The 12,728-nt window shown below is 47.4% G+C and overlaps 1 protein-coding gene across 18 annotated transcripts in view; it reads left to right on the top strand.

Annotated features, from left to right (window-relative positions):
• DMD (dystrophin) overlaps window positions 1–12,728 on the top strand; it is a 2,022,811-nt gene that overhangs the window by 1,867,574 nt on the left and 142,509 nt on the right. For 9 of the 18 annotated variants that reach the window (XM_047843142.1, XM_047843144.1, XM_047843153.1 and 6 more), the window contains 2 exons: window positions 11,725–11,775; window positions 11,946–12,007. In XM_047843142.1, the coding sequence (XP_047699098.1) occupies window positions 11,725–11,775; window positions 11,946–12,007 (113 nt within the window). Of the gene's footprint in view, window positions 1–5,965; window positions 6,095–11,724; window positions 11,776–11,945; window positions 12,008–12,728 lie in introns of those variants that run through there. The other 9 variants (XM_047843151.1, XM_047843148.1, XM_047843145.1 and 6 more) reach the window with 2 other exon arrangements.

Genomic DNA, 12,728 nt, shown 5'->3' with positions numbered 1-12,728 from the left:
AGGGCTTGATTGGGTAGATGCAAGGGTTAATTTACTTGTGATTTGGAAAAAGACTGAGACTTCCTTATTATTATTATTATTATTATTATTATTATTATTAAGTTTTTTACTGTGATGTGTGGGAGGAAGATAGAAAGAGGCCCCAGAATGAATTCACTAATTGGGGTTTTCACCTGCTGTGAGTCTAATCGAAAACAAAGCCTTATTTGTAGCTGAAGAGGAAGGCAGATTATGCAGACTGTCAGAATTTCTGCCTAGTTTTGAAATTCCTGCTCTTTGCCACAGTCGTTGGGGAAAAGGCAGACAGACAGATCCCGCTCTGAGCCGTTGTTAAGGTAGACCGGGAATGCTGTCGTCAGTGTTCTTGAACCACCTTAACCAGTTACCCATTTTTAGCAGGTGGCGGTGTGCTTTCTAGCCGCGGGGTAGCGCTGTAGCCGGCGGGCTGATACCGAATTCTTTCCGGGGAAGCAGCCGCTGGCCTGTGAGGTTAATGAAGTGTGGCTTTCTTTTGGTGAAGATGCTAAACTTCACATCTCTTTAAGATGTTCGGTTTGATATAGGTGGCTCCGTGGGAGCTTTGAAAAAATCTTATGAAGAGCAAACTACATGAGAGGGGAGCGGAGTTCCACTTGACTTGGAACCTGTTCGGTGAAATCTCCGGTTTAGGTGGCAGCTGGGCCAGAGAACTTTCCTCAGCCTGGCTTACCCTGCCTCCCTGCAGGGGAAGGGCCTGGAAGAATAGGCTTTTGTGTGAGTGTGAAATAACTCTGTGTCTGAATGCAGAGGGCTCTTCATTTACTGGTTAATGTGTACTGACTGGATACTCTTATGTCCAGAAGATGCTGGTTTCAGATTGATCTAAAGAGATTGTTGTACATATTTTAATTAGTCCGCCGTGGCGTTTGCCCTCACTAGCAAGGACTCACCATCACCAGGAGCCTTTATTGGACGGCCGATTCACCGCTCGCGGCTAAGACTCGTCCTGTGCAGAGAGCAACATGGAATCCTTACGTGTTTGTTACGTATGCAGATGTTGGGATTTGACTGTAAAACATGTATTATGCTTAATGGAAGTAGTGCCTATATTCCAAATGAGTTTTAGAAAATGAGGCAGGTGATACTTAACATTGGCTAGGGAACAGAAAGCAATGCGGGTAGAGACTCTTGGAGCTACAGGAAGCTGGACCCTAGCGGGTAGTGCCGTCCCCCATTCCGTCTCTTTACCCTTTCCCTTTCTGCTCCTCATTTAATTTTTTTTTAAATTTTTTTTTAACGTTTATTTATTTTTGAGAGAGAGACAGAGCATGAACGGGGGAGGGGCAGAGAGAGAGGGAGACACAGAATCGGAAACAGGCTCCGGGCTCCGAGCCATCAGCCCAGAGCCCGACGCGGGGCTCGAACTCCCAGACCGCGAGATCGTGACCTGAGCTGAAGTCGGACGCTTAACCGACTGCGCCACCCAGGCGCCCCTCTGCTCCTCATTTTATAACGGTAAAACCTGACTAGCACTGAATCTCCAGCAGCCCAGGAGGACAAGGACGTGTTTGTGCAAGATACGAGCAGCTTGGCCTCTGGCCCAGGCCCTAAACACCCTCCACGACCTGGGCTCGTCCAAACCTGTGACCCTACAGCACTGACATTTCCGGTCCCTAGCTCCAATCCAAACGTCGTCCCTGTGAGCTGCAGACTCAGAGGTCCAACTGCCTTTTGCATCACACGGCCTCCTCAGACTCATCGTGCTTAAGACTGAATTCCTCCTCTCTCTCTGACCCTCTTCTGTTCTGAACCCGCCCCCCCCCCCCTCCTGACATTCCTGGCTTGGTGAATATTACTCATGCAGTCTCGGGATTCACCCCTAGAACCGTGACTCAACCTTGGCTGCCTATAAGAATCACCTGGGGAGCCTTAAAAAAAAATCCCAGTGCTCAAGGTCAATTAGATCAGAGTGGCCGGCTGGCGAGATGGAGGGGTGGTCAAGATGGAGGTCCGTGGTCCCGGTAGACCACGCTTCTCTTCCACTCATGCATCCCATCAGTCATGACTCCTGGGGTTTTTTGAAGTTTATTTATTTAACCTTGAACCTAGAACCTTGAGCTCAGGACCTGAGCGGAAAACAAGAGTCGGATGCTTAAGCGACTGAGCCACCCAGGCGCCCCACGACTCCTGTAGTTTTAAACCCTATTTTATCGTTTCTCCACTCTCGGCCACTACCGTTGTTCAGAGCCCTGTCTGTCATATGGCCGTCAGCTTGTATCTGGTCTCCTAATTCCAGACTCCTCCGATCCAGCCCTCACTCCATTTCCCGAGTGATTTCGCTAAAAGGCAGATAGGACAGAACCACACCCGTGCTTAAATACAGCCCTTTCAGGATATAGGTCAAACTCTGGATCGTCACCCTAGGTCCTGCTCAATTTGCACGCCTACTGAATCTCTATCTTGACATTCTCTCCCAAAGATCAAATAGACCACTGAAGCTCTTGAAAAGAAAAAGCTGTTTGTGGCCTCTTTACCTTCACACCTGCCATTATCACCATTTATAAGTGCTGAATTGCCTTTACGCCCAGTTGACCAGACGCTCCTTTTGGGCCTACAGAGGAGGCTTCTAGAAATAGCTGTTCAGTGAATGAACCTAGTCATCTTCAGCTCCAAAAGGTGGAGTTAACTTACTCCTCCCTCAGAAGTCCCCACTCAGCATCCAGTCTAGTGAGCCAGAGGGTGGCTTTGACTGGATGGGTCCCTGTTTGGTCAGGATCCTGGGAGAAATGGATGGTACATTTGAAAGTGATACTTGAAAAGAGCATGCTGGAAAGGTTATTTACAAAAGCCTGCGCAGCGTAGGGGAAAGAACAAGGGCAAAGGGAGAACCTGGAAGGTGCCGTTGCTGTAGAAATGACTGCCCAGCTAGACTTGGGGCGGGAGGGTAAAGGAACTTAGCCACTTCCAGGTGCAAGGCCAACAGGAGGGAGCCTGGGGAGTAAATATGCAAACATCTCTCTCCTTCTGCCCCTTATCTCCAGCTGTAGGCCTTTCCTCATGGCCTCCCGTTGGCTGAAAGCAAAAGGAAGCCAAAGGGAGAGAGAGCCTGATTGATGTCATCCCCAGAGGTCCAACCCTCTGGGGCACAGAGCAGCGTGGAGAAGGGCAGAGGATAGAGGTGGAGGGGAGAATGAGGGGCTAGTCCTTTAGATCAGAGAGGGCTTCATTTTTCTAAGTACATGCAACATTGAAGTGGTTCAAAGATTGGAGTTTTGGGTATGGAAGAATTACCTGGGGTGCCTTCCGGGACCTCATTCCGTCTCGTTCATTGCTTAGCCCTTTTTGTAGCAAACCTACTCTCCTCTCCTGTCAGACAGCAGTGAGATCGCTCATGAGCACCAAAGAAAAATATACAGATCATCCCCCACAGTAAAAGAGGCCACATCTCCCCATGGCAGCATACTAGAGGCCTTGGAGCCAAACTCCCTCTTCCAGACCTCGCGCCGTCGCGTTCTCGCCATGGTGTCTGGGATGAGTAGCTGATGGTAAATTCCGGAGTCAGAGTTTCAACTTGTTTTTTCTGGTGGCCGAGCCCCATGTTCCTTTCCTGTCTCTGATTCACGTCAAAACAGTAATCATAATAATAGCTACTATAAACAATTTGTTTTCATACATGGCATCATTGTAGAATTTACATATGACATGAAGATACATAAATTCTGTTCTTTTCTCAACGCCTTTTCCTAATAAGCGAAATTCATAATCTAAGCGAAGCTGACAATAAAGCAGTTACTGTGATGCCCGTGTCATTTCTTAATAATACTTTCAGTATTTAATTTCTAGAATAACATCAAGATTTGGGAACAAGTCTTCAAGTGCCTATAACTCCAGTCTAAAAAAGAACTTAAAGATGTATTTTTGAGGATTGCCATCTGTCAAATTTAAGAAAAAAAAAATCTGAATAGTGATTTCTTATTTTCCATTCTTTTTTTTCCCAACGAATTGTTCCTAGTAGTTTTCTAGCTGAACAGTGAGAAAATGGACTTGAGCATTTATATTTTAGCGAAACGTATCAGCACTTCGGAATCTTCAGTGGGTAATTTAAAAGTGTAAAACGAAGGAGAAGAAGAAGAAGGAGGAGGAGGAGGAGGAGGAGGAGGAGGGGAAGAGGAAGCAGAGGAGGAGGGGGAGGAGGAAGAGGAAGAAGAAGGAGGGGGAGGAGGAAGAGGAAGAAGAAGGAGGAGGAGACGAAAGGAACATGACAAAGCACAGGTGTTGCAAACCTTTAGCTCATTGATTTCTGATATATACAAATGCCCATGCTGTGAGGCGTCTCTCTTTTCAGTGAAATAAACATAAACAGTATTTAAGTGATTTGCCACGTTGACACCGAGGTTAGTCACTGATTAATGGCAAAGGCCACAACTTTATCCTCACAGAATACTAATCCCTTCTCCCCCAAGGATAGGGGCAGGCCTAGAATCCGCAGTTAGACCCAGGGACAACCTTACCCAAAGGGAATCCTAGTGTGCCCCCCTCAGACCATACGAGAAGCTGCCTCCACCACTCCCTGGCTCAAAAGGGCCAAAGGACGGCATTACTAAGTCTCAATTTATGAGGCCAGCAGAAGTGCTATATTTGCTTTAAAATCGTACCTACATGCACGTCTTTAATGATAACGGTTACATTTTTATTTGGTTGGTCAAGGGTAAGGAAGACACTTGGCATCCCCTCTCCCTTTTGTTCACGTACTTTATTTTTTTGCCTCTTTTGTCATGCTGTAGCAAACCGTAAAGGGGGATTGACATCTACAGCCCAGCCCCCTCAACTCCAACACTGTATGGGGGGGGGGGAGGCAAAGGGAAATGTTGAGCCAAAAAAGGATATTTAAAATGAAAAAGGGGGACTCATTTTAAACTGTAAACTGAAGTGGAATGAATCAGCCAGAGAGAGTGAAAAGGCAGTCGTTGAAAGAAGATAAAAAGAAAAACAGGCCAACAAAATAAATGGACAAAGAGGGACAATGAAACCAAAGGGAGTTTGTCAGAAAACACTCTTTGGATGGATGCTAATGGAAGGTACTTTGTGAAGAATGCAAAAACTTGATGTGCTAATGAAGGCTTTCTTCCTTTCAGAGTATTTCCAGCCTTGAAATAATTTTGAACAGTTAACCTGTATTGTCATATGGCAAACACTAAGATTAGAAACACTTGAACTGCCCGGGCCCTGCGACTTTTCAAATAAAATGTTCCATTGGAGATGGTTTCCTTTTAGATTTCTCTAAAACGCTACTGAAAGACCGAACTGTGCACGCCGTTGGTGGTGGTGTTTTCTTTAGAGTCTATACCAGTGGTTCTCAAACTTCAAGGTGCTGTTTCAACTTCAGTAGGTCTGGGCTGGGACCCAGGAATTCCTCTTTCTCAAAAGTTCCCAGGCGATGCTGATACTGGTACACTTTGAGAACTACAGCTGTGTCACAAATACGAATGAATGCTGCTTCCTGAGAAGCCCGTTTAGCCCAGGCTGAGCATAGCCTGAATTCCATGTCCTTACAGCCCTACCACTTTAATCTGCGACTGAGGGAAAGCGGTGGGGGGAGAGAACTATGATTGTGATTTTTCCCTCTCATGCTCTGAAAGGAAAACTCTGAGCCCACACACTTAATTATCTGCAATGAGGTCATTTGCACCTAGGTCATTTATTTAGGCAACAAGTAGTCCTGCTGGAGGTTTTAAGGCGGTGCCGGCAGGGCGGTGTGTGGTTTGCAGGTTCCTAGGACTACCTTAAATCCCTTCCTCCGTCTGTCTTTTCTTTTTCTTTCCTTTTTGGGAGGCTGAGCCCCCGCTGCGGGGTCTCCCGGAGCCCGGGTTCCCAGGTCGCTAGGTGGGGGCGGAGCCCGGCCCGGCCCCGCCCCGTCTGCCTGCAGCCCCCCCTCCGCGCCCGCCCGCCCGCCTGCCTGCCCGCGCCGGCTCCTCCGCAGTGCTTTCAGCTGCGAGCCTGGGCGGCGGCGGCGCTCGACTCTCGGGGAGCCCGGCGGCTCTGGGAAGCTCACTCCTCCGCTCGCGCCTTCCCTCGACCGCCGAGCCCTTGCAGCCATGAGGGAGCAGCTCAAAGGGTAAGTGCAACACGGCCTCCTCCGATCGCCGCAATCCGTGCACTTGTGGCACGAGCAGGGGGCAGACCCAGGCGGCCAAAACTTGGACGAGCGCGGCGGCTGGGCTCCGGGCGCCGGGCGGCCGGGCGTCGGGGAACCTACCCCGCGGGTCCTTGCTGCGCCGCTGCAGGTGCGTCCCCGCGGCGCCCTCGTCGGCGCCGGGTTTGCGGGGGAGCCCCCTTGCTCTGGCTTTGGGATAGGCTCGGCGAGAAAAAAGCTGATTTCTCGTCGTACCCAGAGGGGACAGCGCGTTCCCCAGGCGGGGATTGGGGCCGCGGGAGCTTTTTGCTCCTTTCCGGGCTGTGTGGACGTGAGCCAGACAGGCTGTTCCTAAACCGTCTCTCGACCTCGCGGAGGGAAGGGGCGCGCGAGGCTTTACCTTCCATTGCACTGCAAGTGCCAAAAGGTCAACTTTCTGCCTGATTTCTTCCGAGGATTCCGACTGACGTTCCCCTTGTTGGCTTTTCTACTGTGTTCGTTCTATGCCCCAAGTCTTGTAGAAACCAGGAAAGAAAGAAAAAAGCAATTAAAGCCCAGAAGCCAAGGATTTGACATAGAGAGAGGATCAAGGGATTTTTGTTATTGTTTTCTGTTTTGCCCTCCGGGGTTGGGCGTGCAGTCTTTTCTGGGTGTCCTTCACTCGTGTTTCTCCAGGTGTCTGTGCTCGTCTTTAAGCAAAGTTTGTCATTCCTGATCTGATCGTGGCGACGAAAAGGGCAGGACACTTTGTTTATCTCCGTTAAATTGGAAGTTAAGTTTGAAGCTTAAATGGAAAGGGTTCGGTTGCCCGAGGGAGGCACAATATTAATTATGAAATGCTTTAACGTCATTTTTAAAAAGTGCGTCTGACTTAAGTGGGGAACCAGAGTCTTTTCAGTGAAATGTACGTTCTTCCTTGGCCAAAAAGCTCCTCTTGGTGTCCCTCCTTCCTTATCCCTGTCACCTATGCTTGTCACCACCACCACCACCACCACCCCCCCCCCATCTTTCTCTCTTGACTAGATTTTTTATTTCCTTGTGCCACATCCCCTCTTTGCAGGATCCAGTTCCTCTTGGAGAAGCTAGAGGAGCAAATGGAACATCACGGTTACGTGAAAGGTCTCTGACCCTTGATCACCGCGGAATTGGTTTCAGTCAGCGTTGTTTGATCTTGGATTGGACACGACCCCGAAGTGAAATTGGTCTGGCCAAAGTTGAGGGTGGGTGGGATTTAAGCCCAAAAAGCAAATAGAGGGATGACAAGTAACAGCTGGCACCGTCACCGAGGCAATCATCTTTGGCCTGGCTTGAGCCAAACAGAATAAAATGTTAAATATCCCAGGGAACAAGAAGGGGGGACTAGAATAGGATTTCTGATGCTTAGGTGGACCCCCAGCCCCCTAAGCCCCCTCCCCACGGTAGCAGAAACTTGTAAATACATTTTCCCATTCCCGCCCTGCCAGTATTCCAGCAATGCAAGCCAAGTTCAACATTCAGCATGGAAATGCCAAGGTTCCTCTAGAAAAGGAGTCTGATCCCCAGATTAAAGGGAAATGATTTTGTGTGTGTGGATCAATGAGCTCCAGATTATATATGAAGCCGAACTCTAATCCTCTGCAAATCGCAAGAGAACGGTACCTTTTTATACCGCTGCATAGCGATTAGTGCCCCCCCCCCCCGGAAGTAGTGGAAAGAGATTTTTTTTTTTTTTTCAAAACGGCAACTGTTTGGAATATTTTCAGTACCCAATAACAGTGGTGGCAGAAGAAATCTTATTTTAATTAGGCAACTGCCATTTCCCCAGCGAGAGGAGTAGAAATTTGTTACTTTTTATAAGTGTTTAATGTTTGTTTTTAAGAAACTAAAAAAGCAATTCCACTAAGTCTGATTATTCCAGCACCGACAGCAGGAACAGCTCTGAGGCCGTTATAATAACCTTGCACACTACATGAAACTAAAGAAGGTGAGAGAAAATTTAAATTGTATGGTGGGAAATTAGGTCAGCCCAGTGCTCAGTAGAGTAATGCTTTAATTTCTTGTTATTGACAAGTAGGTGTTGCCGGGGTCTTTTGTCACATCGAGTGATTTTGTATTTTAATTAGCATCAGCTCCGGATCATGGCCTCAAATAAAAGAGAAAAGAGAGATTCTTGTAGTTTGTACACATTTTAAAAGGGGAAATCCGAGTTTAAAGGCTGTTTAGAGAGGCCTCTCTGATGCCAGGCTTTGGAACCGGCAGGGCTAGAATCAGTAAGAACACTTTTTGGAGATTTGAAGAGCGTTTTAAGGATGATTTAGGAATCTAGTGTCTGTGTTAACGGGCATGCAGAATTTTGATCTGTGTCAAACGTCATTATTCTCAGAAGACTGAACAAAGATGGACCCGTTAACTTGTGAACAGGTTTCCAAGTCCCTTTTGGTTCGGCACGGTACATGCGGAGCGTGTTTCAGATGGGAAAAGTGAAATGCAAAAAAAAAAAAAAAAAAAAAAAAAAAGCAGTTACCAAAAAAGGCACCACCCACACTTCCACGACTACCTCCCCAGCACAGTATCTTTTTCTATATTTTCTGTATATTCCAGGTAGACCTGAGCTGCCTTTCATGGAGTTGGTGAGAATCGTCTCCTGTTTTTGAACTTAGACACAGAGTAATAAATACAGCTGTGAAATCTGTGCTGATCCCATACAAAAAATGGGCTTGTCCTGTAAGAGAGGGTAGGGATAGGAGTTCCACGACTTTGTGCATACCCATACCATTTCACACCGTCCATATTCATCTTTTCTCTCTCTTCTGGGGGTTAAACGTGTCTCACTAGGGCGCTGAACTCGCCACACCCTGAAAACACCCACATCCAGTGAAGTGAGTATTTGGTTCAACTTAACAGTTACCAAAGAATCGGAAGAAGTCGTTTTAGCTGTGTGGCCAGTCGTTTTTTTTTTAGCATGAACTGATTAAAAGATTATTTTTCTCTTTTGGAGGATTAGTCACAGCCTTTATTCTTTTCTTCTTCCCACTTGTGTTCACTTCTGCTTCGTTCTGGTTTGTAATCGCCGTGCAACCGAAATCCTACAGGTGACATACGAATCTGTTTTCTGGTTACTTTTCTGGCATTGCTTAAAGAGAAAAGGGTTGCGTGTTAGGAAGAAGGTAAAAGAAGATTGGCTTTTGGATTTGTGTGAGTTCATTTATGTGGATTATTCAAGTCCCCCAGAATCACAGGTAAGCGAGCAAATGAGGACCTGGGAGGGCCTGGTATCTAGCAATCCATGGAGTGGGGCTAGAAGGAGGGGCTCGGAATTTCTTCTATCTTCCAGCAAAGGAAGTCGTGGTTTAGCTAAGGACTGGTGTGGATTAAAGCAGAGTTCTTAGAATCCTTCCCCTGATTTTGAACCACTGGAGTAAATTCCTTCAAAAGGTAAAAAAGTCAGTTTATCACCAGTTATGAGGTTTATTATGGAGAGAGGGAGCTACGGGAAGCTTGCATTCACTCTCTGTGGGATTCTCCGGTCACTTGTATGCAAGTGTCTCTTTTCTTTTGGAATTGCATTTGGTACAAGTTACTGTGTTCTTCCGACTTGGCGTCCCTTACAGATGGTGGCCTTTCAGAGTGCTGGTCTGGTCAGGTTTATCAGCTCAAACAGACGTTTTTCTGCCCATCTATTGAGGCTGCTACAGTCCTCCCACACACCGTGGAGATGGGACTTTATTATCATGCATTGTGTGTATGAAGGGCCTATAAGTGTGGACACGCGTGCTTTCCCCGTCTAGTCCCTCCCTCCCTCCCTGGCGCTCCCAGTGTGCACGGCCTTTGGAAATGATGGAGGCCTGAATGCAGGGTGGTCTTTCTTTGCTGGGCGCTTCTGTACAGAATTGGTACACCATCGCTTTCCGAGCTAAAAAACACCGAGAAGAAGCAACGCTTTTTCCGTGAAGCTGCAAGCTGCAGCCTCCTTGTGCTGTGCATATAAAATACCAGTTCCGCCCACCTCTTCTCCAGATCCAAAACCGGCTTGGTGGTGGGGCTTCCTCAAAGCCCCTGAGCCTGGACTGCGTGCGTCTTCTGCTCTCTTTGCTCTTTAAGACTTGGACGTCACTCCGATACCTTCCCTCCACTCAGAAGCCCCTCTTGTGGTCCTCACATGCGAATCGTCTCGGTGGAAGAATAAGCCAGAAGTGAGCGCGTTTGGGAGAGACTGAACCGGCCCTTTGCGAGCGAACATTGTCTTGTAACTTTCTTTCGGTAGCCCTCACCGTCCAGTCGCTGGATGATGAATATCAGAGGGGGGGGGGGGGTCTTTGAAGGTGGACAGTTTGGGGAATTTCCACATGCTTTGTGACATTTTGTATTTCGCAGACCACAATAGACACTTCTCCTTTTAACTTCTTTTTTTCTTTTTTTTTTAATGTTTATTTATTTTTGAGAGACAGAGAGCGTGAGCATGGGAGGGGCAGAGAGAGAGGGAGACACAGAATCCGAAGCAGGCTCCGGGCTCCGAGCTGTCAGCACAGAGCCCGACGCGGGGCTCGAGCTCACAAACCGCGAGATCATGACCTGAGCCGAAGTCGGCCGTTTCACCGACTGAGCCGCCCAGGCGCCGCCCCCCCCCCCCTTCTTTTAACTTCTTACTGCAGGTGGATCCGCACCTGAAGTGTCCTCAACTAATAAAAAGTCGACTTTTAGTGGGTGTTAATTTGGGGGCCACGTAGTAACAAGAGCAGCCATGCACTGAGCACCAGAACGCCGCTGGTCACCTAATCCACTGACGCTCCCAAGTGAGCAGGCGTGCCCCAAATTGTCCAGTTAGTAGGGCCCCCAGCCAGAATCCAGTCCTCAGATTTAAAATCTCTGCTGAGGTCACTTGACATTTGCTGCCTCCCCAAACTCCTCTTTCCTTGTGAGACCTCTGTACTCTCTGTTGGCCTTGAAGTGTCCACATGGAAGCCAGTGCTCTTCTCTCCATCCCCACCCTTCCCCCCCAAAGGTTATGAATAGGCCAGGCACATGACTCTTGAAATATCTATGTTCAGGGCTGCACTTTACCATATCAAAGCCTGTCACGCAATCCCCGAAAACTGGAAATACGATGCTGTGGCGATTTATGTAGATGGGCCAGAGTAAGGAAAAGTATATGTAGTTATCTCTCCCGGATTTATTCTTGTAATTGAATTAGGAACAAAGGTGTTTTGTTCTTTCTGTGGCCAGGACCTGATAGCTGGCAATCACACTTAGCGAAACTTCAGAAATGGAAGAGAACTGTGGAGTGCTGTGTAGAGGGCTGAGTAAAACAAGACTGTTGAAAAGTAATGCGGAGAGGAAAGGGAAGGGTACGTTAGTCGGGCAGCGGCTGTACCTTCGGCCGGGATGAAATGCAGTTGTCGTGGGTATGAGACCTGCTAATGTGGAAGAAGGAGCAATAGAAAAATGTCAAGGGCGGTAAGAGCAAATGAGAAGTGAGGCAGTTTATTTATTGAACCCGATATCCCGTCTCTCTTTGACCGGGTGGAGTACCACTTGTCCGTGCCCTCTCTGAATGTTCTCCATTGGACAGGTGAAGAAATCCTGGGTTTCGTTTATTGATTACCTAACAGAGGCGTTGTATTTTGTTATCACAGAAGCACAACCGACTTGTGGGTGCCAGAAAGAAGCACACTCTGGTTACCGAAGTAAGTTCACATTGCTTTTCGCTTTGAGAGGAAGTGCTTTGAAGGAATGATGCCGAATAAAGGAGAAGCAAGCCGAATAAAGGAGACGCAAGCCGTGCTTTGTTCTCCCCTTCCTTTTCTCTCCTAGCCGTTAGACATTCTAAATTTTCTCTCTGTATTTTCTGTTTTAGCCACGAGACCCAAACGACTTGCTGGGACCATCCCAAAATGACAGAGCTCTACCAATCTTTAGGTAAGGAAGTGGCCATGCTTCTTGACGCGTGACTTGTAGGATAAAGTTGTTTGTCCTGTGCCCCTCGTTTGTTGTCTCAGTCTATCGCTCGATTGTTTAAAGGGTGAAAACGATGACTTTGTGTCCAAAATTGACAGCTTTCTCGTTTTTGCAGAGGTTCTCTAACAGTAAGTTTGAGAATGTCATTGATTCCTGAAAATTCACTATACCTGAGAGGGCCAACGGGTCTCGGCGGTTGCCTTGGCCGCCTCAAAGGCTGGGAAAAAAAATACTTGAAATTTATGGCACTTGTTTTTCCCACCGAGAAAGAAAACAGTTTCAAGTTGTTCCTATTGATTTCTTCCCTGTGAAACTCAAGGCAGTGCTTTTGCCAAACCACGAATGTAGCGTTAGGAATTTTCTGCCGTCTTGCCAGTGCTTATCAGTCCTAAGCCTGCCGGGTCATCAGCGTGAACATTTAAATGATTTTTCTACTGTGCCGTGTTTTGTGTTTGTGTGACAGCCTCATAATTCCCCCCCCCCTCATAACTTGGGAATTTTTTGAGCAGACACACAGCCTCCAGATAAGAAGAAAACGTCAGTCTTTTTAATGCTTGATGGAAGTCCACTCAGTACCATTTTAGATCTTTCGCGAATAATCTGAAATGATTTCTCTCACATAATGATGAGTTGTTTTTTGTAGATTGCTAGGATTTTATTTATTTATTTATTTATTTATTTA

The sequence above is a fragment of the Prionailurus viverrinus genome, chromosome X (genome assembly GCF_022837055.1).
Source record: "Prionailurus viverrinus isolate Anna chromosome X, UM_Priviv_1.0, whole genome shotgun sequence".
Classification (NCBI taxonomy): domain Eukaryota; kingdom Metazoa; phylum Chordata; class Mammalia; order Carnivora; family Felidae; genus Prionailurus; species Prionailurus viverrinus.
The sequence above is the reverse complement of the archived record's forward strand: the minus strand, read 5'-3'. Positions and strand labels throughout refer to the sequence as shown.